The following is a 27777-nucleotide window of genomic DNA, read 5'->3' as shown; positions in this document are numbered from 1 at the left end:
AACTTAAAGTGGTACTATGATGAAAATCCCATCTTTCCTATCGCAGTCATTTTAAAATATAAGCAAGTAGCCTGTGTGAGAAGAAAAATGCTGTTTACTATATTCAAATATCTCTTTTCTGTCCAAAGATATTCAAGTTTTTAAAATATGCAAATTAGCCCAGTGATGATGTCATACACTCAACCAAATTTTGATCAAATATGATGAAAAAAGATATCTCAGCCAATTTGTATCAGAAATGTGTGATTCTTGGCAATAAGATTCTACTAAATGTGCTCCACAATATGAGCTTAAAAGTTTGGTTACCAGGGCAACATACTTGGTTCCAGACCTCCCCAATATTGAAGGCATTTCTGGCCACCTTTGGTGTTCCATTTTGATATTTGCAAATGGTGCCTCATATGCTTGATCCAGCAAGCATTTAAATATGTTAGCTCAAGTTTGTGGCCTCGTTAAATGTTTTGCGAGCTGAAGATCACTAACATTTTGAAATCAAGTGGGTGGGGACTGGAAAAGAGTGAGTTGCCATGGGAACAGAATTTTTTATAGCCGTAGGTGTGTTTCCTGTGGAACACTTAGCCTACCAAGTTTCAATGGTCTATGCTGCAAATTGACCAAGATAGCTCTATTTATATACTTGATATAAAATTGGGTTGAGTGCATGATGTCATCAGTCATCTCATTTGCATATTTTACACATTTTTCAAACTTAAATATCTCCAGAACTGATGCAGATATTTGCAAATGGTAAACAGCGTTTTTGTTCTTTCATGGAATTCTGTTATACATGAAAAAAAAGATGGGGGAAAAAATTGATCATAGTACCACTTTAAAGCTTTCAATCTAATGATAACATTCTTTCTGTTGTCAAACCACAAAGCTGTCATATAAAGATTCAAACTTTACACTTAAATATAAAACTACTATGTATGCCAGCATACTTTAAATAAACCAATATTAGCTAATATTGCTGTGGCTTTTTCTTGGCTTAAACGAGGAGTTCTATACTAGGTTATTCTTAATCAATAGGTTGCAAAAAGAAAAAGAAACTTTATTTCTGTGTCAGTTGAGGATCTAGCTCCTAAGTGACAAGGAGCTAATTGGGGACACAGTATATTACAAATGGAAATTCAAAATATATACAATAAGAATTACTTAAAAATATTCTAATTAGAACTACAGTAAATACCTCTTACTAGCCGAGTTCGAGGTCCGTACTGTATGTTACGGACCGAGTTTTTTTCCCCTTCGATTTATGGCCCAAGCGCGAAGCGTGCAGGTCATAAATCAAAGGGGAAAAAATGAGGATCCGTAACTTACAGTACGGACTGAGAAGATGAGGTTAGTAAGATATTTATTATATCTCTACTGTGTGCCTGACGGGTTGGGAAACGATTTCTATTCACGCAGACTCAGAAAGGCTCAAATTTCCAATGCACCTCAAAAGCAAAACGAGTCAGTTTGAAATTGTTTTTAAGTCGTTAGCGCACTTTATTACACAATTTAGAGTATAGGAAAGTTTCAAACTTTCACTTGCTATAAAAGTTAAGAATACTTGGCGATAAATACGAAACAGTTTGGCAACAAAACCAACTTTAAATTTTAGCAGGCCGTACAGCAGCCGCTAAATTGACCAGTTACAGCGCGTGTACTAACTGAGAGATATAATAATTTAAAATATAATAAGACATTAAAATACAATGTAAAAAGCATTGATAATACTCTGAAAAAAGACGTGAAAACTATTAAGAACATTTTTTTTATTTTGTGAAAAGTAAAATAAAAATTTTACAGCTTGGCATGCACATGTGTAGTCTAAAGCACCATACATATATATATATAGCACATGTGTAGTCTAAAGCGCTGGCCAAACAATTGCAACATTTCAACACACCATGTGGCAAAATTGTTGGGCGCAACATGTTGCACCTGTTTGGCTACTCTGTTGCAATGTGTTGCAACATATTGGGTGTTGCAGAATGTCAGGTGTTGTTGGCTCAAGTTTGAAACAGGTTGGCCAAACACACGCAACATGTTTGCGTCCAACAATGTTGCCATGTGTTCCGTTGAAAAGTCTTTTTTAAATTTATTTATCCTGTATATACTACATCACAATTAACGAATACTTACGTTACAAAACCTACAATTTACAACACAATACTAAAATCGACTGATACTTTGCTTAATTCTGAGTTTACAACTGTCACTTACAAAATGTTATTTTACATTACCTCCTTACAGTACTCTACTTACTACATGCGACATTACTTACTTACAAAACTTGCATAAAACTACTGAATTGCTTACAATATGCTATATTACTTATGTATATCACCGATAATACATTACATTACCTCACCTACAATACATTATGTTACATTACTTCCTTACAATACATTATATTTCTTACTTACACATTGAAATGTTGTGATTGTTTGGCCAGGACTTAAATCACTATACATATTCAAATTCTAGAACCTAATAATGCTGATGTAAATCAAATACAACCTTTTTCCTATTCTTGTCCATTCTTAGTGCCTGGACCTAGAAGATGTTCCAAGATTCATTTGGATTTCCAAAGATTTTCCAAATTTGCATGCCATAACAGGGACTGCAGAGACCATTTTGAAGTGGTAGGGCTAAAACTCTGGCCAACACAAACAAGGTCATTGTTCGGCCATTTAAGTACTTTCAAGTGGTAAAATCATACATTATCCATGTCATCTGGAGCCCTAAAAAATCAACCCAAGCAATAAAGTGGGCTTATAGCTATTCACTCCACTTACTCCACTGCAGTCCCTGTATAATAATTATGGAAGAGGAAACAACATTGAAACAATCAAGTAAGCTTGAATAGAAGGCATGGACTTCCAAGTCTCAGACTGGATCAAGTTAACAATTAAATAACTATTTAACTAAGAGTGATTCATTTGAGGTACCAATGTCAAGTTAGTGAACTTAAGGCATGGGATATCTGGGCTGTTGTTAAGTTTGAGTCACCTGTTACCTTGATCTTTACACCTGTAACAAATTTGTTATTTTGTGAGCGAATTGTGTCAACAAACGGTATGTTCACCCACACCATCAAGGGCCTTCATCAAGCATACTCAACCATACAGCCCTGGGTGGATATATTGGTCAATAAGTGTGACAATGCATGGGACTCATGATCACTCATATGAGTGGCACATTAACATTGTAAAAGTCAGCAGGTTTATAATACTACCATGACTAACAATCTTCTACCACTTTTGGTATGGCTTAGAACATATTTTCAAAAATGATAACAGCAGTGACAATGCATCAATTAAATAGGAAAAAAACTTCAAAATTGCTAGTCAGGATTGACTTTAAGGTTGCTGTTTGTTGCAAACAAAGTATGGATTAAAAAAAAATAATGAGCAATAATGAGAATTACGGTCATTTCGCTCCATGGTTGGTTGGCTCCAACTCAGTTCGCTCCAACTAAAAGTTAGATCACTCCACACAGGTAACCGAGTTTGGCTTGGCAGTGGATGAAAGAACGAGGAATAATTTATATGCGTGTTGAAGCAAACTGACTTGGAGCAGCTTTGAGCGATCTCACCATGGAGCGAAGTGACCAGATACCAATAATGATCATTAAACTTTAGCTTAAAAGAATTCAATAAGGTACAAAAATGGACTACCAAGTTGAGCTTCTCTTTGACATGCCATCTTCTCCCCTACTTTTAAAATGATAAGCCTGGTAATGAGAACTGGATCACAAGATAATGCAATTCAGCAGTTTTCATTAGCCTAGTGCTCTATGGTGGCTGAGAACTGCCAGTAAAAAAATCATATATTTTTGTGTAATAAATGTTAGTTTGACTGAGAAATAAAACAAAACTAAATAAAACATGAAGTGATATTAAATGAAATTTAAAAGTAAAATGACATGAAATTTAAAAGTACATTGAGTTTTAAAAATAAAACCACTTTACTCTTAAGTTAAACTAAAATGGAAATACAGTTCAAAGTGAAATATAAAATCAATTTCAAATGAAATTCAAAGTGCAAGTGAAAGTGAATTTCACCGTGGCCAAGCGCTGCCACTACCATCATGCTACGCGCGCTTACAAGCAACAGAGCGGACCACGAGTTAGCTTGCAACATGGCGGAGTGGAGGCAGTTCGCAAACAAGCAGTGTCAAAAAAGAGCTGCTAAGGGGAAATGACCAGCACGAGAATCTGTAGAGGCGAACGATGAAATAATTGTGCAGAGGATGAGTTCTGAAGTAACTGGAAAACAGCAAAAGTACACCAGGATTGGGCCAAGAGAATTTGTCCCATTCGAATTCGATGAAATAACTTTCCACAACATAGTAGAAGCTTGCCAGAAGTACTTTGCTGCCCAAATCGATAGAGATATGGTTTGCGACATCTTTGCTGGTGAACGTGGGCCTTCTTGCAAGATGTGCCAAATTCCAGACCACAAAGTATTCATTGTGCGTTTTATAAAAATGTCAGATGCCGAAATATTAAATGATCAGGATGAGGAAGAGCATGAGCAAGAGACGCACAAGTATGTCATGATAGAGATATGGTTTGCGACATCTTTGCTGGTGAACGTGGGCCTTCTTGCAAGAAGATGTGCCAAATTCCAGACCACAAAGTATTCATTGTGCGTTTTATAAAAATGTCAGATGCCGAAATATTAAACGATCAGGATGAGGAAGAGCACGAGCAAGAGACGCACAAGGTATGTCACAACACTTAAGAGTTTAATGCTGGTGCATTAACATATATGATCACATATAGAGCTTGGTTTTGGCAATTTTGATTTCACTGGCCCGAAATAAGGGGGTTGGGGGGGGGGGGCATCAGTTTCCATGGTAATCTTTTTTTACAAGAAGGGGTGGTGGGATGAATATGGTGAAAAAGAGGTGAAAAATGAATTTGCTTGGAATTGTTGCAAGCCATTCGTAATAAACGTATAATTTTTTTCTTTCTCACTTTTGCTAAAGACCAAAAAAACAAGGTGTGATGACAATCCAAGGAAAAAGGCTGTGTCAGTACCAAGCCCCAAAAAAGTTTGCTCAAGTAAATTTTACCCTAGGAGTTTGTCCATCCAGGATATGCTAAAACTAGGGAAAGTCATCTCCAAGAAAAGTTCCACTGTCATTATCATTTATAAGTTTGATTTTGAACACATGCAATGGTCCAATGTACCAGTGGAGGCAGAATTCTTGGCAGCTTAGACACCATTCGCTTCTGGTGGATTCCAACAAGCTTTCAAGGCCACTAGCATAACAGAGGGATTCAAAGAAGTGACATGGGTCGTCAAGAAGTACCTCAGGAGTGCCTCGGAAATAATTAAAACAACACAAGAAACTGAAGAAAATCACACAAAGAAGTCAGTGCAAATGCATTACTTGACCCACAATTTTGCATCCCAACTGAAGGAACAAATTGAAAAAGAGCAGCTGATGGAGTTTGGCCAAACATTTGAATATAAAAAGGTATTCATGGGTAAGACAGACAGTGGGGAGTTCATTTCAATTGAAGAGTACATTGATGGTGATTTTATTAAGTACATAAACAATAATGGTGAAGTATGTGAAAAGGGTACAGTTTGTGACAAGGCACAGGCCTTTGTCCACTTTACTTATGAGAACTCTGAGGGAAAGCTTATTGTTCGTGACATTCAGGGTGCTGGGTACACAATATATGACCCAGAAATTGCAACGTTAGATTTACTAACTGATGATGGTACATACCAATTCTGTACTGGGAATTTGTCTGTAATAGCCATTGTTCCGAACTGAAATTTTGTGTTCATTTTGTGTAAGGCGCGTTGCCTATTTACCGAGTGGAGACTAGGTCCGAGTGATGACATGTTGTAAACGAAGAAACGTGAGCTGGACGTTCGGGTCGAAGAGCAGATGAATATTGTTATAAATTTTGTTGCGTTTATGGAATAAATCGTTCATTTTCATGGTCCTTCGAGCCGGATATTGGATTTGGAGAAACAGTTTCGACGATTGGTCGAGCAAAAGGAGAGTTGGATCCGTTTATTACTGCGAAGAAGTTGGTTTTCGCATATTGGCGATTTGGCGCCAAACAAACCACATGTGTATTGCATCAGCACTTTGAACGAGAGGAACTTCTGTGAATGTGCAGACCTGTAATTGTTGCGATTATATGAGGTTAGTAAAATTTGTGGTCTTTCAAAATGTCGAAAGATTTAGAAGCTATCAAGAAAAAGAGAAAATTCCTGAGAAAATCTGTCACAGACACGTTGAAGTTAATCGACGAAGCCCTGTCACAACAAGATAATTATGCACGAGTTCAAGTGTTGAAAGATAATGTCGCAAGTAAGTGGAGTGACTTGCAGGAAGTGCAAGCCACGATGTGCACAATGTTAGAGGATGAAGAGATCGAGGCGGAATGTGAGAGCCATAATGAATACGAAGCGCGTGTAATTGAAAGCATGGCCAAAATGACAAGTTATTTGGCAAGTAAACAAGTTCCCGAAGTACAATTGTTAGGAAGCAATCCACCCGTATCCCAGTCGTCCTCTCAAGTACAGGTTAAGCTACCCAAGATTAATCTACCAACCTTTGACGGAAATGTTTTGAGCTGGCAACCCTATTATCAGTCGATAAAAGTTTCAGTGGTTGACAATCCGTCGTTGGCAGATGTCCAAAAATTAGAGTACTTGATGAGATCGCTAAAGGGTTCGGCTGCTGAAGCGGTGAAAGGTTTTGCAGTGGTACAAGCGAATTACAAGCCAGTTTTGGAAATCTTGAAGGAAAGATTCGGGCATGCAAGGTTAATACTTGATGCACATGTAAGATCCTTGATCCATTTGCCACATTTGAGCTCTGATGATGCAACCTCCATGCGTAAATTCTACGATGAAGTGATAGGTCACGTTCGCTCTGTTGAGTCCTTTGGTGAAAAGTTTAATTCTGAAACTTTGGCTCCAGTTCTTGTGCCTCTAATAGTTGACAAGCTGCCAAAAAAAGTTGTGGAAAAATGGGAATTGGAGCTTAATGAGGAGAAAGCTAAACAGGACTGTGTGGAAGTGAAAATACTGTTTACTTTCTTGGAGCAATTGATAAGAGCTAAAGAGTCTTCACAGCCTCCTTCTCTTGATTCCAAAGCTCCGGCAAAGGAAAATCTTGGAAATCGTGAAAACCGTTTCAAGTTTAACCGGTCACAAAAATTATCCACCTCTGCATTATGTGCGGCAACGCAAGAGGGCAAGTGTGTCATTTGCTACAAAAACCATGGTTTGAAGTCATGTGTCACTTTTCTGTCATTACCTGTGAAAGAAAGATTCAGAAAAGCAACGTCTAAAGGCCTGTGTTTCCGATGCCTTGAACCTGGTCATAGAGCCGAAGTGTGCCAGAAACCTCCATGCAAGCATTGCCAAGGTAGACATCACAGTCTCCTGCATCAGGATTCAGCTCATCCTCCCTTGGAAGAAGTCAAGGTGGAATCAGCCCCGGAATTACTACCCTCGTCGTCAGGTCCTGCTTTGCCGTCCTCAGTTGTGGCAAATTCTGTTGCAGTGAGCTCAGGTGGAAAAGTGATCCTGCAGACCATACCAGCTATTTTGTGTGGATCAAATGGGTGTTCAAAAGTTGTGAGATGTTTCTTTGATCCTGGTTCTCAAACGTCGTTTGTTCGGCAGAGTGTAATTGATGAGCTTGGTCTTGATGGGAAGAGTGTCAAAATTGCTGTTTCTGGATTTGGTGGAGAGGCCACCAAGAGCACTTTGCGGAAGAGAACTGCGTTTACTGTGGCACCTATTGACAAATCTGGACAGCCTCAATGTATTGAGGCACTTACTACACCAGTAATATGCCGGCCAGCTGAAGCTGTGGATATTCATCCAACAAGATGGTGTCACCTTCGAAACATAGCATTTCCTGAAGAATTCCCTAGAGAGGAACAAGAGATTGATGTGCTTATTGGCTTGGATTTCTGTTATTCCTTTGTGACAAGAGACATTGTAAGAGGGGGTTCCCGTGAGCCAGTTGCAGTTCGCACAACTTTGGGTTGGGTCTTCTGTGGGCCAACAGGTGGTCATGGCCAAGAATGCACTGTGTCTATGAATGTTCAAATTAGTGTTGAAGAACAATTGAATGAAACACTTCAAAAGTTCTGGGATTTGGAGTCCATTGGTGTCAGACTTGCTGAAAGTTCAATTTCTACTACTCATGCAGAAGATGTGGTCTTGAAGAAGTTTAAAGAGACACTAACATACAATGATGGTCGCTATGAAGTATCCTTACCATGGAAGGAAGATTGCATTTCATTGAAAGATAATTACCGGCAAGCGGAAAGTAGGTTGTACAATCTAGAAAAGAAGCTGCTCCATGAGCCAGTGAAAGCTGCATTGTACAGAGAAGCGATTAACAAGTATGTTGAGAACGGTGTTGCTGAAGAAGTACCTTGTGATGAAATTACACCAACAGATGGGCGTCCGGTGTTCTATCTCCCTCATCATGCGATCATCAGGGAAGACAAGCAGACAACCAAGACAAGAGTTGTGTTTGATGCATCAGCGAAAGATAGCAATGGTGTCTCTCTGAACAGCTGCTTAGAGCCAGGCCCAGCATTACAGCCAGATTTGGTCGGAATTCTTCTGCGTTTTCGAAAGAATTATGTTGGTATCATGGGTGACATAGAGAAGATGTTCTTGCAGATTCGGTTAAAAGAAGAAGACAGAGATTCACACCGGTATCTGTGGAGAGATTTGGACCCCAAGGCCACGCCTAAGATTTACAGAATGACAAGGGTCACATTTGGAGTTGTTTCCAGTCCGTTTCTTGCCATTGGCACTATTCAAGAGCATGTGAAAAGGTGTAAAGAAACATTCCCTGTTGCATCAAATGAAATCTTGAGGAACACTTATGTTGATGACTTTGCTTCAGGGAGAGACAATGTGCAGGAAACGCTGAAATTACAGCGAAGTGCTACTGAGCTTATGCAGAAAGCTGCCTTTAATTTGACAAAATGGTCAAGCAATTCATCTGAGCTTATGGAGGCCATACCAGAGAGGGACAGAGCAGCAGTTAGTCTTGTCAGCCTGGAAAGTGATCTAGCAGAAGCACATCCAATCACAAAAGCATTAGGATTAGAGTGGAATACACTTACTGACAACCTTGTCTTTACAATTGATGTGGACATTGTTAAGTCGAGATCAAAGACAGTGTACACTAAAAGAAAGGTGGCGTCTTTAGCAGCAAAGATATTTGATCCAATTGGTCTAATTGCACCCTTTTCAGTGAGGTCAAAATTAATTCTTCAAAGCTTGTGGACCAAGGGTGTTGGATGGGATGAGGAAATTCCCATGGAAGTCTCATCAAAATGGAATCAGTGGGTTCAAGAGATTTCTGAACTTGGACACCTTCAAATTTCTAGATGTTACACTGATTTGCCATTAGGTCAGAACCCCAAAGTAGAGCTACACGCATTTGGTGATGCGTCAGAAGTTGCTTATGCCTCTGCAGTTTATCTGAGAGTTGTTTGTGAAGATGGAAGGGTATCTACCAGTCTTGTGATGTCCAAGACCCGAGTGGCTCCTGTAAGGAAGATTACCCTACCGCGCTTAGAGTTGATGGCTGCTGTAATTACTGCTAGACTTTGCACCTATGTCGAAGGTGCAATAGATTGTCCCATTAGCCGCATTGTTTGTTGGACAGACAATTCTTCAACGTTACACTGGATTAGAGGAGCAGCCTCACAGTGGAAACCATTTGTTGCTAATCGTGTTATTGAAATTCAGTCGTTGCTGGATCCCAATGTTTGGAGGTATTGTCCAGGACCGCAGAACCCAGCTGATCTACCTACCCGAGGTTTATCTGCAAGTCAGTTACGAGAGAGTCATTTGTGGTGGAAAGGACCCTCTTGGTTGCAAGAGTCCAAAAAAGATTGGCCCGAGGATTTAAGGTCAAAACCCTCCAGTGAAATTGTTAACCCAGAGAGGAAGAGTAAAGCTAGTGTCAGTTGTGTTGTGCAACCCAAAGAGCCGTTTATTGACTTCACAAGATTCAGCAAGTATAGTCGCTTGCTAAGAACTGTTGCTTGGATCAGAAGATTCGTTAGCAACTCAAGAGTGAAAGAAGAGGAAAGAATTGACAGCCCTTTAACTGGTTTAGAGATACAAAATGCAGAAGAATGGTTGATATCTCATGTACAAGAAGCAGGTTTTCCTGAAGAAATTGCGTCATGTAAACAGCATGGTCCAGTGAAGGACAGCAACCTTGCCAATTTAAACCGTTTATGTGTCCGACTAGTCATTTTCTTCGTGTTGGAGGAAGAATTCACAAGTCACTGTTGCCAGAAGAGGAGAAACATCCTATTATCCTGCCTTCTAACCATCCTGTTGTTAAGTTAATTGATGATATTCACAGCCGTGAACTACATGCTGGAGTTGAACACACTTTGTCACTTTTGCGACAGAGATTTTGGGTGATCAAGGGACGATCGACCGTCCGTCAGACACTAAGGAACTGTCTAATTTGTCGCCATTACCAAACAAAACCCTTTGGTCAGCAGATGGCACCACTTCCTGAAGACAGAATTAAGCCTGCACCACCGTTCACTAACGTGGGTCTAGACTTTGCTGGTCCTTTGTATTTGAAAGACAGTGGTGAAAAAGTCTATATCTGTTTATTTACATGTGCAGTTACCCGTGCAATACACTTGGAGTTGGTATGTGATATGACAACTGAGCGATTTCTCCTTGCTCTTAGACGAATGATTGCAAGAAGAGGAATGTGCAGCATTATTTGGTCAGATAATGCAAAAACTTTTAAGGCTGCTAACAAGGAGCTACAGCGATGTTGGAGAGTATTGGAATCAGACCAGACCCAAAGTGCTTTGTCTGAAAAGAAGATTCAGTGGAAGTTCATTGTGGAAAAAGCCCCATGGTGGGGTGGCTTTTATGAACGTCTTGTAAAGAGTGTCAAGACGCCACTGAAGAAACTATTTGCCAAAGCAATGTTGGATGCCGAGCAGTTAACTACTATTTTAGCTGAAATTGAAGCACAGCTGAACAGTCGTCCTCTTATTTACCTTGGTGCAGACCGTGATGACTACAGTGTGATTACCCCTGCACAGATTTTGATTGGCAGGAATCTTCAAGCGTGTCCGACTAAAGACACTCATGTTTCAGAACAGACCTCAAGAGCCCTCACCAAACGTTTTCAGTATCACCAGAAGCTTGTAAATGGATTTTGGAAGCGTTGGCATGCAGAGTACCTAAAATCCCTGACACCTCTCAAGAAATAGTACAAGATTGGTCGTGAAATCTGCAAAGGTGACTTGGTCCTAGTAAGTGAGGATCGCGTAGCTCGGGGTCAGTGGTCACGTGCACGAGTGGAAGACACCCACACAGGCTGTGACGGTCTTGTCCGGTCCGTTACCCTGCGGACCTCATCTGGAAGTCTTACCCGTCGTCCAGTACAGCGGTTACACCTGTTTGAAAGCTCTGATGCTGACTTAGCTGCTGAACTTAATTGAACTTTATGAGACCTTGTTGAACATTTTAGTTGAACTCTATTGAACTTGGTTGACAAGTTACATGTAGTGATGCACTCCCTGCATCGGGCGGGAGGATGTTCCGAACTGAAATTTTGTGTTCATTTTGTGTAAGGCGCGTTGCCTATTTACCGAGTGGAGACTAGGTCTGAGTGATGACATGTTGTAAACGAAGAAACGTGAGCTGGACGTTCGGATCGAAGAGCAGATGAATATTGTTATAAATTTTGTTGCGTTTATGGAATAAATCGTTCATTTTCAGCCATGAAGAAATTTTTTGAGAAACACCAGTGCAACAAGCATTGAAAACTTCTAGGACTTACGTTAGTACCATCATAGGTCACTTAATAGTTGAAGGGGTGAGTGCAAAACCATACTAAGTGACGATTTGGGTGAAAAAAAAAATTTTCGCAAAAGGGCTTGAATTTTTGCATGTGGTCTTCAATGTAATAGAAAAACGTGGTCCTGTATTTTTATCGCTGGTTTTTGCTTCGTTTATAAAGATGCCGCTTGGAAAACCGAGTGGTTTTTCTGCATACGCCATATCTCAAAACGAAGCGAAGCTTAGTGGAAAAACTACGGGACATTGTTAAACATACCTAAACAAAACTGCATGCGAAATTTGGAGCATTTTCGACAAAGTTCACTTTTGATTAAAATACCTAGTGCCCTTTTCTCGCTGAGGTCTTCAAATAAACAAAGCCAGGCCTTTGTTATGATAAACAGATCCTTTGTTTTAATAGCCAAGCCAAACCTTTGTTATAAGTCAAAGTCTCGCCTTGGTTTATCATAACAAAGGATCGGCCCGCCGCATCCGCAAGGACTTTGATTTCACTTAGAAAGCAGCAAAATGTCAATTTCACGCAACGTATAAGCTCAAAAATGCTGATTTTAGGTCAAAAAAGGTTTAAATGTTGATTTCATGTTAACACGTGACAGTAAGGTTGATTTTTCTTAGAAACGAGCAAAATGTCAATTTCACGCAATGCATAAGCTCAATGATGCTGATTTCAGGTCTAAATAGGTTAAAATGTTGATTTCACGTTAACGTGTGACGGCAAGGATGTTGGTTTCACTTAGAAACCAGCAAATGTCAATGTCACGCAGTGCATACGCTCAATGATGTTGATTTCAGGTCTAAATAGGTTAAAATGTTGATTTCACATTAACGCTTGACGGCAAGGATGCTAGTTTCACTTAGAAAACAGCAAAATGGTAATTTCACGCAACTTATAAGCTCAATGATGTTGATTTCATGTGAAAACACGCTATAAATAGGGCTGACAGATTAACAGATTAACCCTTCTCCGCAACGTGCGGGTCTCCATACATCTGCATGTCCACTGATCCCAGAAGCTCAAAACACTACAAATCATGCCGATATGAAATAAAATCAATGCAACCTGGATCACAGATCTATGTTACAATCGATCGCTACTTGTTGGCCATTCTTATGTTTAAACAATCTAGTTACCAGTTCGAGAAATGTCCGCAGAACGTGATCGCAATGCATGCCGGGAAGGGTCTTTGCACCTCGTGCGCGGGAAAACATGGCAGTCGATACCAGACAAATTCTATCACTCTAAAACCAGTTCTCGCTTTCCAAACTTTGACGCTAGCAACGCTTGGCAAATGGGCCACGACTCACCAGAGGGTATTTTTCTTGGGCAAGAACTGCTCTTGGACTTTGCTGCCTGGCTCGATCTGACTTCAACAGCCGATAACACGATTACGGTATATCAGCTGCCTTCGAAGTTTCAGAACACATTTTGATTCTTTAAAACGTGCTGATGACTTACGGGTTTATCGAGACTTTATGATGCCTCTCAACCACCAGGCAGGTATACAAGGTACTTTAAAACAATGCTTAAGATATTAGTTGACAGAGCTCTAATGTGGCACATCTCTTTTTTGTTTGATGAATTTCGTTTGATGCTCGATCAATTCACATGTTGTGCTCACGTCACAATAACCGATGTAAACAATCTGTTCCCAGATTTCCACTCTATATATGCTGTGAGATTTGATTTTGACTTCATACACAATAAACAGTCTGCCTGTTTGCTGTTCAACAACTAAACTCCTAAAGACATGGCTAGGAAAAGCCAAGTATTTTTGCATCGTTATAACTCGAAAACGAAGCAAAAACTAGCGACAAAAATACAGGGCCACGTTTTTCTATTACATTGAAGACCACACACAAAAATTCAAGCCCTTTCGCGAATATTTTTTTTTTCACCCAAATCGTCACTTAGCATGGTTTTGCACTCACCCCTTCAGTTAGTACCATCATAGGTCAAAATAACATTGAAGGATATGTGAAGGACATATATGTGCATGTAACAAGGTTATACGAAGGACAAGTTATTCACTGCTCCTGTTGTTGTCTACAATTGATTTAATTTTTTAAATTGCAATCTTGCTTTTTGTACTTATTTACTCTGAGTGTACAGGCAACTCTGATTTTGTTGTTACCTTATGTTATTACCATATTAAGTTATGACTTGAATGTTGCTGATAAGAAAATGAGAGGCTATTCTGAACAAAAGTTTTGCAATAATTTTAACATTGTTACAGTTTTATATTAAATAAGAAATATAACTGGATTGTTGCTTATTCCAAAATGAGAGACATATTTGCAAAAAAGGTTTTATAAAAGTAGATGATATGTTATATACGTGCACTCACATTCTTCCCTAAATTCTAGAGTGAGGAAATCATCTGGAATGCTTAAAACACCAGATTCAGTTGCCACCTCCTTGAGTTGTTCCTCAGTAACTGGTAAACCTGAACAAGAAATTAATGGCAATTATATTAATACTATTATCAATCACTTATTTTGCTTTCTCAAACAATAACCCTTTGTAACATGCATCAACAGGGAGGTTAGAGATCACTTCAAATTGATACATTTACTCTCTGTTAATATCCTTAGGCTTGGATGTCAAGAGTATTGTTGCAGGGTTCATTTCCCTTCCCAGAAAAATGCTCCTGAAAGGAAGACTTATTTCTTTTCAGAAGGCAAGATATGTTGACCCACCAGTATTATGTACATACAGTGTACCATTGAACAACCACCAAAGGAATTTTGCCTTTGGATCAAGATCTTATATACTTAGTTGTCATGGGGATTTCATCAGGGAGCAAGAAATAAAAGACTGCTGGTCGTAATGACCCCTGAGATTGCTGATGATGTGTAATGTGAACTACTAATTTCTTGAATGAAAGTACTGGATCCACATTGTAAATTCATTTATAACGCACAGGATACTATGGCACATACCACACTCTTCAAGCCCATAATTCTCAGGGAAGCTATAGATGTGCTAATGGAAATGTTGAGTTTTGATAACCCATTAGCTTGTCGTGACCATCGAGAGAATGAACCCAGTTAGAACCATGTGTCGTGAAGTTTCCTTTTCTCCGCTGTCTCTTGACTCCAACATTACCACAGGCTTCAAGACCTTGTGGGTCCAGTTCAGACATCACATCGTAAACCTGGTCTCTGATAACATTTAGCTCGTGCTCCAATCTGATTTTCTCGTGCAAGGCTCTGTATCCTAGCAGCTTACCAGGACCTTTAAGCTCCTCTTCCACCGCTTCTTTCACGTCCTGAACTTCGACACTCCTGTCATTGTAAAAGATGTTAAAGTGATGAAGCCTTCTGTCAAGGGAATGAATACTCCATGCACATTCTGGAAATTCGCGTCTGAGAAAATCCAGTGCTTCCGATCTTTGCAAGCCTTGCTGGACATATTTAGTTAAAACTTCTTTTAGGTTATCGTCATTGGTCCAGGTAGACTCAAGGTTATCCGCCATATTGGCTAATAGAATCACAGGCGCAGAGCTTTGTAGGCGCGAGTAGCATGATGGTAGTGGCAGCGCTTGGCCACGGTGAAATTCACTTTCACTTGCACTTTGAATTTCATTTGAAATTGATTTTATATTTCACTTTGAACTGTATTTCCATTTTAGTTTAACTTAACAGTAAAGTGGTTTTACTTTTAAAACTCAATGTACTTTTAAATTTCATTTAATTTTACTTCATGTTTTATTTAGTTTTGTTTTATTTCTCAGTCAAGCTAACATTTATTACACAAAAATATATGATTTTTTTACTGGCAGTTCTCGGCCATCATAGTGCTCTGTTGGAGATCCACAAATCTGATTTGTTCTCTCATTTTTTATTTGCTGATAGACAACGATTGCACATGCTGCTCTTGAAGCTGAAAATTATACATGATTTTAGGCTGTCATCCTTTAGTGTCTACTAAACCAATTAGTCTAATTGGTGGTGTCTCGCCTTTGTTTTTTATGAGTAGTAGTTGACTTAGCTAGGCCCCGTTGACCTTGTATTCACTCATGGAAAACTCAGGCAGCATGGTATAATTATACCATGCCATACAAATTTAGTGAGCATACGTGTATTTTTTTTTTGTGTACATTTTTATTCTTACTTTATTTTAGCTTTCTACATTTTGTGGGCATTTTTAACAAAACAATTGTTCCACTCATGCCTGCTGGATATGGATGAAATTATAAACAACTTGGCGCTATGCACCTCATTAGCTATCTATAATCACAAATCCAAGTGTGCTTGCGAAAAAATATTGGTAATTATTTCACTCTTCAAAAGAACTTTTGCTTGAAACTGACAAGACAGAGCTGTAAAAATGGAACAAAATGAATTTAAATTGCCTTTACTCTGTACTATAGGTACTGGGTAAGTTGCACTTCTTTCAATGTGTAGAAAAGTTGTACACAAACTGAAGAAGGGAGCTCTCAAGTAAGGGAAGTGATGGGAAAATGCAAATAATTTTAATGAGTTTTGAAATTAATTCAATAATAATATTATGTTATTTGAAATGGTCATAAATTGTTACGATCTCATCTGGGTGGTAGGGAGACAGGAAATATATTGGGGGTCTAAGTTTCAAAATGACATAGATCTGTGATGATATAGTTGATCTGATTTATATGCACGTTATAATTGGTTGGAAAAGGTTGAGGTCATTTGGGGCTTCATTCATACCTGCTTACAAGTCTGTATTTTCCCTTGTGGTCAATGAATAAATTGATATCTGATCTTTAATTTGACCAGTCATTTATCAGACAGATGATGTCATCCCTTCCAATTTCTTCCATTATACCAACAAAACCCTTTACTGAAAGAGAATGGTTTTTGTTTAGAACAGCATAGCTGGTGGAATTAAAATAATTATTATCTGGTTGTTGTGTAATGGCTGCCTGTTTAAGAATGGCAAGGTCAGGAAGTGAAATTCCAAGCTTGTATGCGAGCATTCTAACATCATTCCCATCAGCTCTCAGTATATCAAGTGAGAGACAAATTTTGAACAGAAGAGGAAATGGCATCTTCAAAACCTTTGTGTTGTATTTTTGTGATTGTGACAGTGCTGACCAGATAATAGGTCCTCCTTGCTCCACACCATCAGCAATGGCATCATTCTGTACAATGAGAAATTGAGACAATGGTACAGGAGGACGTGACCGGGTATGCAGCTGAACACCATAAACTGTGAATAAGAAAATAAATTAAAAGTAGTGTCAGCATGTTGACTTGCAATAAGATTTGGTATTTTCTGTCCCTCTATTAACTTGAAACTAAATTTCAGTGCTAACCCTAACCCTAACCCTAACCCACTCTAAAGTGTTAGTTGAAATAATAATTGTAATAATAATTATAATTAATGTTATGGCGCGCAATAAAGACACAAAACTATGTAGTGGGCGATAGTGGGCAGGGAATGTACTGGCAAGACTTGGATAAAAGCCCACTGACCGGATAAAACCCACCAGATGGGGGGCCTCGGCACTTGGCGCCATGCTGAGGGGGTGCCCCATGCCGGTACTGCAAGGAGGACATTGTTGCTGGAATAATTACACGGGGCTAAGTTAACCCAGCCAGAGAACAAATGTCCCTTCCCTGATGGGGCTCCAGCACAGGGCTGAAGGGGTGCCGCAGGCAGCAATTCCCCACCCACAAACGCCCAGTATGACGAGAAAGTCCCCTGTGTGGGGCCCATAAACTAAGTAAAAAACCGGGCAGCCCAGGCCAGATCTCCACAGGAGGTGCAAGGGATTAGGTACGGAGAGACCTTGGCCCCAAAGGGGTGAGTGATAGCAAGGCCGGCTGCCTGTGGAGGGGTGGCCTGGGGGACCTGTGTAGTAATAGGAATGAACATGAGATTAATTGACAAACTATGAACGCAACAATAAATATAGTTACAAACAGACATCACAGTGTTCTCAATGTATCTAATGTAGTTATCAGTTAAAGCAAGATGCCAAGTTCTAGGGTACTTGAAGAATCGCCTCTTTGGAGTTCTTGATATAAGTTTGATAAGCATTAGATTTCCACCTTCCGAGGACTTTGATTAGCCAATCAGGAAGTCCAGCTGCTCCCGCTGTTGTGGCTGCGCCAATACAAAAGCTGCGTGAAGTGAAGTTTGCACTGTCCAGGCCACAGATGTGGAGTAGGGCACGCAGGTTGTTGGTGAGTGATGCACGGGTAAGGTTGCGCCCATTGGTGAATTTGAAGAGAGACTGGGAGGTACTCTGTCCATGTGTTTGAAGAAGATAGTCTTGAAGGGTGGTGATGGTGCAGATGTTAGAGTTTGACCTAGCTCTCGTGAGTTTGGCTGTCTCGTGGAAGGGGTCAGTTTTGGACTTCTTAATAGTAACTTCACAGAAATGCGGATTGAAAATATTAGGGTTAAAAATGATATCTGATCTGGATAAGTGAGTATGGGGATCAAACTTGCCATTGCAGGTGAATTCACTGCTTTGTAGAAAACCGAAAAATGCTAGGGTAAAAGCAGCTCATAACATGGAAGAGTTGACAGCCTGGGAGTGAAAGGGTTGTAACTTAGAGTAGATTTGTTGGAGAACCGTAATAGTGATGGGGTAGCGCGCCCGTTTAGAAATGCCCTGAAAACATTTTATGCCTTGTAAAGTTTTATAAAGGAGGGGCATGGAGTTGAAGTCCAGCGGAAAACCAAACTCAGTATGCAGGTTTTTTACTGCTGCCAGGTAAACTTTTATAGTGCCATAAGAAACTGTATTGGAAAGGTGGGTAACGAAGTGAATCAAGGTAGCCTCACTGCTGGGTAATAAAGGGGTATCGGGGGAAACGAGCCCATGGTGTAAGCAGAAGAGAATAAATTGGCGTTCACCAGAGGAATAGGTATGGCGGGTGGTCACTGCAACAGAGGAGTAGATGAAACTGGCTGCCTGCAGAGTCAAACTTTGGTCAGGAAATGGGGGATCTGGCAAGGAACGGGTGATGCATCTGGTGCGAGAAGGTGGAAACGGGGCATCTGGAAGCGAGAGAGACTGTCAGCAATGCCATTGTCAAGGCCAGGGACATGTTTGGCAGAAAAGGTAAAATTGAATATTAAGGTCTGCAGGGTGATTAAACGAACGAGATTCATAATCCGGGGTATTTTTGAGCTCTTCGCAGAGAGAATAGCAACGGTTGCTTGGTTGTCACAGTGAAAGCAAATTCTCCTATTAGCCCATAGGGGGAGCCCAGAGCATGCAAGCTAGGTAAATTGAGTAAAGCTCTTGCCACTGGATGCTTATGCCAGTGGTAGAGTTGAGCTGATAGGAAGGGGGCCATCTACCCTGGAACCATAGGTTATTGAAGAAACCCCGGTAGCCAAAGGAACCAGCAGCATCCGTAAAAAGATGGATTTGGGGAGAGGGCTCAGTAAAAGGGGGAAGGAAAAGGCTAACCCCATTCCAGTGGTCGAGGAAAAGTTGCCACATAAGAATGTCCTTCCTGAATTCTTGGTTGAGGGAAATAAAATGCCCAGGGTGGCAGACCCCTCAAGTGAGATTGATAATCCGTTGCATGAAGGGACGACCCGGGGAGATAACCCGACAGGCAAAGTGTAAAGTCCCAATGAGCAATTGAAGGTCACGCAGACGACAAGATCTTTTGGAGGACCAGGAGGCAAGCATTAAGCGGACATTGTGTAATTTGTCATCTGGCAGTCTGGCTTCCATACTGACAGAGTCAAGTGTTATACTCATAAACTCAAGGCACTGGGTGGGGCGGAAGGTCTTCTTTGGGGCAAGAGGAATATTTAGTTCCTCAAATAGGGTAAGAACCTGGCAAAGAGCTGTGGCACAACGGGAGAGTGGAGGAGGCAAGGCAATAAAGAAGTCATCCAGTATATGGATAATGGAGGGGATGTTAAGGTGATTTTTGACTAGCCATTCCAGGGGATCGGAGAGTTGGTTGAAAAGGTAGGGGGGCACTTCTAAGGCCAAAGGGGAGAGCTTTGTCAAAGAAGAAATGACCTTTCCAGGACATACCCAATAATTCCCAATCATCGGGGTGAACGGGGATAATGAGGAAGGCAGATTGAATATTGGTTTTTATCATGAAACAGCCAGGGCCGTGTTCAAGGACCAATGAGATAGCGTCGTCAATGTGAATATATTGGAGGGTGAAATGTTCAAGTGGGATGTTGGCGTTAAGGCTATCGGAGGACCCTTTGGGTAAAGAGAGGTGGAAAATAGTACGCCATTTTTGGCTATTCTTTTTAGGGACCAGCCCAAGGGGATGGATCTGAAAATTTGGAAAGGGGGGGATTTGAAAGGGCCTGCAAGGCGGCCAAGTTCGACTTCTTCCAGGAGGTTTCCTTCAATGAGTAAGGGATGTTGATAGGCCAAGGGAAGGTTTTTGGCTGTTTTGGGAAAACAGTTTCCTCGGTAGCCCACCCGAAAATCTTGGGTTAGCCCAGCAGTTAGGTTAGCTATGAAATTTTGATTGGGATGGGTCTTAAGGAGGTCAGACAGGAGGGGGATATTCACAGGGGTCTGAGGTTTCATGGACAGCAGGGCGTCAGCAGTTTGATGATTTCTTATCAGTCTGGCTTCTAGTTTTTGAAGGGGGGTCATCGTGGCGGAGGGCTGGGTGGTCTCCGTAGCAGGTTTTGCAGCGGTGGCTGAAAGGACAGGGGTCTTGGCTGCATTTGGTCCCTCGGTTGTAATTGTTGCAGAGTCCCCATTGTGTATTGTTGGGTCTACGGGCGGAAAGCGAGCACCCATAAGAATAATGATCCCCACTTCCACAAATCGAACAGCAAGATTTGGCTTGCCCGGTAAAGTAAAGTTGGGTATCACGTTCTCCCCAATTGAGGGAAAGATTGCCGGCCGCTTTCCGACGGAAATCGATGTCGTAAGAGAGCCAGGCGAATCCTGCGAATTTCCGTTGGGCTGATCGGATGATCTCCTGGAAGGCGAACATCTCAACTGCCCTCCGGGGGAAGGAGGTGAGCAAAATTGTACAGTACATGGCAAAGGCAGACAACCATTTATTGATAGAATCTACATGCGTTTTCTTCTTGCGGGGGTTAGGGAGATCTACCTGTTTCCTGCCAACAGATATGGATAACCCGGCAAGCTCGTTATCGGTTACAAGGGACGAGTTTTCTGGCAGCAGTAAATCAAACTCAACGTACTCACCACGTATAATAGCTTGCTTAGTCTTTGTTGAAACGTGGTCAGCAAGAGAAGATGATGATGTTGTCTAAGGTAGAGGAAGGTCGGCGCTTGCAGACAAAGACGGCTGTAAAAGTAGACTCGCCACAAAGGTTGGGTCTGCAAGTTGTTGAGATGTTGAGGGCTAAGGTGTCGAAGCGGATGCTGGAGGTGCTGCTGGAAGCGACGAGGCACTTTGCAGGGCTGGCTGAAGTTCTTCAGCTTTTGATCAACAATGTTGCCGATCAGCGTAGCCAGATGTGCGGGATCGAGTGCAGGGTTCGCGGGAGGGGCCTCGTTGCGGTCGCCATCTCAGACATTGTCCTGATTGTTGCCGTTTTGTTCGGCTGTTATGTCACCGGGTAACTCATCCTCCGGCATAGAGGGCTCATCATGAACGTCACTTCCACCGGGTTCTTGGCGGTTTGGGAAAGACGTTTGGCGGCCGATGCAGAGATGTCAGCGTTTCTCATGCGTGTGGCTGAGGAATTCGAAGGAGAGATCGAACCAAGCCGCTCGATCATCTGTTCGCGCGAACCTGTGATCTGCAAGTTGTTCTGCGCTAACAAGAGACGTAGAACTTCGTTGCTGAACCCAGAGACTTCCTCGAGGTGCAGTATCCGTCGGTGGCGGGAACAGAACAATGCTTAAAAAGGTTGGTTACACTTGAAGCCAAGTAACAACTTGCAGGACTCTGAGAAGGGAGAAACCGATTACTTGCACGGCGTGCTATCCTTAAATAGCGCTTACCAAATATGGAAGGGCATGTGCCGTCCAGGACCGCAGAGATTAGTGTGGACTCATCTAAACTAAGGTTGCTTGCCAACATTAACCTTTATTTTATGCTATAATAACAATAATACATAAATTAAAATTAAAATTAGAATTTATTATGTCTGAACTATCAGTTTCTTGCTTCTGGATATTGATACAAATACTACCATGCTGTTCTTGTGCAGTCATAAAAATTAGTTCACAACAACAGTATTATCATATCTGTATTTAAGACGGAATCCACCAGAAGTTTGAGTAACAAGTGGACAAAAACCTAGTACCAAGATGATTAAAATCATATTACAAACTTCTGTGTGACTGTTTTAAATGTCTTCTCAAAAAAAAAAAAAATCATTTCTAGCAACACCAAACGTCAAAACAAATGTTGAACTTCATATGAAACACTTGAAAGTATTGGTGAAATGAAACTGATGATGAAATTTTACCTGTATTTGCACAATTTCTCTGAACTTTGAAATTTATTTACTCTCATTTCCATGGAGAATTGTTTTCGGTGTTATTTCAGGTAATTATTTATATCTTTAGCTTTAAGAAAATGTAAAAAGGACTGTAAAATACTTAAAATTATTCTGGTACTGATATTTGTCCACTAAAAGCTAAAATTGCTTGATTTTCTATCAGATTTCGTCTTAATAATCATATACATATTTTCTTTATTAAATTAATGCCTTCTAATGGCTTTTATTTTTAAATTGCCCTGGTAGATCCAGTAGTTTATTAGAACCCGGTGTTCATAAAGAAACTCATGGTAGCTCATTTTTGAGAGCCATATCATATCATGTCTCACCATTATAGCCTAAGGTCAAGGGGTTCTTAAAATTTACAATTCTACCATAGAGACAGGCATCATTGGGGACCCAGTGCTTAATCAAGAAAAGATGGTATGACTATTACTATTTACCTGGAGCTGCAACAAGATCTGAGGGTTTGGTATTTCCTTCTGAAGAACCTTGTGCTGCAAAACACTGGGATCTCTGATTGCTATCTCCTATCTCACATGTACGACCATTGAGACGTCTAAATTCAACAGCATTTGTTGTGTAATTGATGCTGCAAGTTTCATTGTCTTGAGGAAGAGCATCTGACGGTGTTGGTGAGGAAGAATCAGGCCTGACAGGATCATCTGGTTGTAGTGGTACTTGTTTTCTGCTCTTTCTGCTAATCCTGTACAAGACAGCTACCAGTGCAACTGCAAGAAATATTCCACCAAATATATAGATACTTGAGTATTTCTCCCATCCTGCTGATGCAAGTTCTTTTTCAGTCTCCTGCTTCTTTGTGGTATCTGATCTGTCAGTTCCTTTAATACTCGATCTGGTAGGAGCACTGGAACTAGTAGTGGGATGAATGCTTGTGGCTGGTGTTTGCGTGCTAGCCTTAGGAAGAACCACAGGGTCTGATTGAATTACACATTTTATCTCTGTACCAAAAGGAACAGTTGTTCCACAAGAGACTGATGAAGTATAATCACCGTCACACTGTGGACAAGGGAAACAACTGATGCACTCCCCTGTTGTAGTGTCGACTGTTTTTATATATTGGCCAGTGCACTCTGGACATTGAGTTCTCACCCTTACAGGTATCTAAGAAAGAAAAAAGACGAAAATGCAAAACAATTTATAATGGACTTGAATATTTCAGTTAAATATTGGCAAATTTTATTTTCTTACCGCTAGATAGATTAGAAAACGTTACTGATCATAAAGCTCCGCCCATTCAATAATAAAAATATGTCAAATATTCCAAATTTTTCACCCCAAAATACCAAAAATAGGCCGAAAAAGGTACTTTATTTTACTCAAAGGCACTTTGAGTGCTTTCCTTCATGACTGGGAGATTTGGTGGCTGGATATCCCGGAAGAGTTGGTATAGATGCACAGAACGGTCAGTGTAAAACGCAGACTACAGACTGCAGACTGCAGACTGCAGACCGGGGGTAAAATGCAGACTGAGGGTAAAATAAAAAATATTAATAATAAAAAATGAGTCATAAGGATAAAATAAATAGTGTTTGTAAAATGCCACGTCAGGACTCACGAAACACATAAAGGCCTCACTCAAAAGTTGAATTTTGTACACGTCAAGTTTTGGCATCTCTTAAAACAAAATGGTCATACTAACGATTATTTGAGAACGCCGAAATATTATAATTTCTCGTGTTTGGATAGCCAACTGTCACCTTTCAGCAAATACCAATTCACAAACCTCTTGATATATTTAAGTTGTAAACAACGATTGAATGTCTTTCACAAACTAGGCTCGATACCTACAAGTTTAGCTAGCACTGTTGTTGTGCTGTCGTGTTTTTCTTGCCTTTTGTTCCGAATGATTCCAAGTCCATTTGAAGCAGCTAAGACACACAGTGGTTTGAACATTATTAAGGTCATTCCTCACATTTGCATTGCACATCCTTACTGCGCATAATTTATGGCGTCATTAGCGTGCACTTGTGCACGCACATATTGAAAACATGACGGGTTTGCCTTGACATTGAGCTCTGCCAGTTGAAAAATGGCTCTAGCTCACCAACGAGCATGGGCACCCCAATTTTTCTTCCAGTCATTGTAATCAACTAATCATAAGCTTTGCGTGAGAAAAGACTGATCTAATTTCTATTGCTGAAAATTGAATAAATAAGAAAAATAGCAAAAACACTGTGGTCTTTTCTATTTTTCAGTCGGTAACCACGTCAAGAAATTTGGTTCAAATTTTTAATCAAGGATTTAGCTTTCTGTCTGAATCAAACTTAAACGTTTATTTGTGGTCTGACACAATGTATTGACTGTAGTTTAATGCATGTTCTTATGAGTCCGGGCTTACAAAGATGTTACAATTACTGGGAATGCGTTCTTATAATAAGCATTAAATAATGCCAAAATGGGGCATTTTCAATGCCTCACTACTCCTTAATGAGCATGGGCACCCCCCTTTTTTATTTCAAAATTGAAGTTATCATATGACAAATATTCAGTGGACAAAGTTTGAACAAAAATCTATTGTAACTTTTATTTCAGAGGAATTACCTTAAACCTTTGTCGATGAAAACAGGATGAAGGAATTGCAGGATGAAGGAGTTGGTCGGTCCCAGACCTAAGCGCGTTAACAAAATTCAAAATGGCCGAGATGTAAACAAAGGTAAAATGCATAGAATTATGATTAGTTCGGGCCCTTGTGAACTTGGTGCAACAAAATGGGAGGTTCAAGATCTCGAGGTTGATAATATAATGTTTGTCTAAGGCTAGGAAACGTCTTTTGGTTTGAGTTTTCGGGATTTTGGTAAAAAGATTACAGGTACGTGTACGAACACTCCCAAGTCTTTATTTGATTCGGATTTGATCATTGTGTTTTTTGTTATTAATATTTTATTTTACCCTCAGTCTGCATTTTACCCCTGGTCTGCAGTCTACAGTCTGCATTTTACCTCAGTCTGCATTTTACCCCCGGTCTGCAGTCTGCGTTTTACGCTGACCGTGCACAGAATGTGTCCCTTTTAACAAAGTATTACTGTACTATTAAAAGAAAGCTGGTCATGCATCATTTAGGACTTGTAAGGCCTAAATTAAGCCATTGACATTGTCCATGATAACAAAGTGTCTGATTTTCCATTGTCAACCAACAGCTGACAATTCAGATACGCAAGCATTGTGTAGACTCAACAGAAACATCGAACTTTGAATTTCTCAAGATCAGGGGTACTTACCATTTACATGGGAAAACCGGAAATTCCAGTTGGAAAATCAAATGGTTCGCCCCATACCGTTTGGGAAGCTTCAGAAAATATGGGCTGTGATTTGAGTTGATGCTATTTTTCTGCTCTTTTAAGTCTCTCTAACGGATGTGGATATACTTTATAGTGATTCCCTCTCTCGCAACGTCGAATTTAATTGTTTAATGTTTATGCCTGAAATTTCCAACCGGATGGTTTTTGTAAATGGGAAGCACCCCAGATAACTAAGAACTTCTGAATGGCTTTTCAACTGACTATATACTCTTATACACTAAAAACTCGAATTACGTATCCATTTTTGACATAAAACAGGCTTCTCCACAAAATACCTCTTTCCACCAAAAAACGAAAAGCAGTTGCATTTTGAAGCAGAGCAAATAGTAATCCCAGTCGACAAATTCATCGTGGCCCTTAGGGCATGAAATCGAGGCTCCGAAACCCCTGGGCTTGCGAATACGCGGATTACCCGGTGATAGGATCTCAATTGGTCGAATCAGGTCGAGCTAATAATCGAGACGCAGCGTCTAATTTAGATATAAATTTCCTTTGCTAGTCTCAGTTGATCAGCGAGTCTGCTTGATTTTCTGCACCTGTGACGCTCGCTTATAAACAGTGACGAAAGTTAACTTACCGCTAAAACCAAGAGGACGTAGACTCCTAGAGTCGACTGCCAGGATAATAAACGTCTTGCCGCTGGGTCGAAAATTATAAAAAGGATCATTACCTTGAGAGAAAAATAAATAAACGATAAGAAAATTTGAAAAAAGTGTTACTCATCGGCCGAACTTGCCCACAAGCCGAGCTGCTGGCCGAACTTTGGAGGCGTACGGAGAAACATGAAGTCAAGTGCTAAAGCTGGAAGAAGAATTTATTTTGTTCGCAGCACATACAGAGAAAAAAATACGTATGTATACACGAACAAAGAAAAATAGAGGTGGTTTCACACAAAGTGCCAGAAAATGGCTTAATATTAGACCCTTAGACCCTGGTCTCCTTCGCAGCCTCTTCTTTGGGATGTCAAGCAACGCTCCCCCAAAGAAATCGTGGGAAATTTACGAAACTGCGGCTGTCGGTAAACATGGTGAACCAACGTTTCTTTGGGGGGAGCGTTGCGTGACATCCCAAAAAAAGGCTGCGAAGGAGACTACTTAGACCCCCTCGTTGCAATACGTATTAAAATAATACTATTAAAACTAAGACTAAGAGTACAGTTGGATGGTTTTGTAGTCACTTCACGGAAATATTCACTGGAAAGAAATTCCTTCTTCCCACTAAAACGTGCCGAACATTGAAACACAACCTGAACAAAAAGTGAGAAATATTCGAGTTTCTGAACCTTTTCGTGTGCTTCTCCAAATTGCTTGGCTCTACAGAAAAGCTCGAGGCGACAGCCGAGAGCAACTCTGACAACTCTAACTTCTTGAGTGCTCTCCAAACTTCCCAAGTGCATCCATAACTCGATATATGCACAGCTAAAAACATGAACCAATTCTTTTTCTTTGCTGAGCTTTGCTTTCTATTATCATGCAAATTGGCATAACTAGAATACCAGCACGTCAAGTAGGAGACATGGAACAGCAAACAAACATTTGCTGGGTAAGCATTTTATCGAGCATGTTATTTAACATCGCGAAAATGCCTCCCTGTTGAAAAAGCCTTCGTTTTGTCTCTAACCCTAGATAAATTCTTCCAGTATTGTCTCTTCAAACTTTCACATTCTCAGTTTCTTTCGCATTGAACCATGTACACACTCAGCATTATACAAAACTGACGTCAAGATTTTTATTTTTTTCAAAACAGCTTATAGATAATAGACGAAAGCAGCTGCCGAACTCCTGACCTTAAAAATGAAACCTTTTTTTCCGGCGTGACTCAGCACTGGCAAACTATGTAAAAACCGCAAGACATATACAAATAACTTAAAGAGATGAAGGATAGAGACATGTTGTAGGTTGAATTTATAAAGATCATTGATTCGCCATGGTCCGAAAATTAATAAAACTCAGGATCTTGCTTTTATTACATCATACATGTAATCTGCTCTGTTAATTATATGAGAATCGAATCAATAACTCAAAAAACCCTTTGAGCCAACTATGTTCGAGCAAGATCAATATAAATAATTTTTCGTTTTTTTTTTTTTTTTCGTGCTTTAAATAGTTCTCGAAGAACAAAGCACTTTCACGAAAATTGTCGAGTTTCCTTCCAGAATGTTTGCTAAACGCTAGC

At 40.3% G+C, this 27777-nt stretch overlaps 1 protein-coding gene and 1 pseudogene across 7 annotated transcripts; both read right to left on the bottom strand.

Moving 5' to 3' along the window:
• Window positions 1-1745: 1745 nt before the first annotated feature.
• Window positions 1746-27076, bottom strand: LOC110066367 (uncharacterized). 7 transcript variants are annotated; one of them, XR_016202514.1, is made up of 5 exons: window positions 26885-27076; window positions 26180-26272; window positions 22723-23404; window positions 16549-17050; window positions 1746-3021 (listed from the first exon to the last, which is right to left on the bottom strand). XR_016202514.1 is itself a non-coding variant. In XM_089275162.1 (5 exons), exons 1-5 carry the CDS (start codon window positions 26996-26998, stop codon window positions 2997-2999), a joined length of 1029 nt encoding a protein of 342 aa, XP_089131288.1. In that variant the 5' UTR covers window positions 26999-27076; the 3' UTR covers window positions 1746-2996. The 7 variants fall into 7 exon arrangements, 4 of the variants coding, with proteins under 4 accessions (XP_089131288.1, XP_089131287.1, XP_089131285.1 ...); XM_089275162.1 differs by having other exon boundaries at window positions 16936-17050; XM_089275161.1 differs by lacking the exon at window positions 1746-3021 and having other exon boundaries at window positions 15944-16681; window positions 16936-17050.
• On the bottom strand, window positions 17057-20386 carry LOC149102276 (uncharacterized; annotated as a pseudogene).
• Window positions 27077-27777: the final 701 nt, after the last annotated feature.

The sequence above is a fragment of the Orbicella faveolata genome, unplaced genomic scaffold (assembly GCF_042242905.1).
Source record: "Orbicella faveolata isolate gen_17 unplaced genomic scaffold, um_ofav_v1 contig_36, whole genome shotgun sequence".
In the NCBI taxonomy this organism is placed as follows: Eukaryota; Metazoa; Cnidaria; class Anthozoa; order Scleractinia; family Merulinidae; genus Orbicella; species Orbicella faveolata.
Note: the sequence above shows the minus strand (reverse complement) of the source record. Positions and strands in the feature narration are given on the sequence as shown.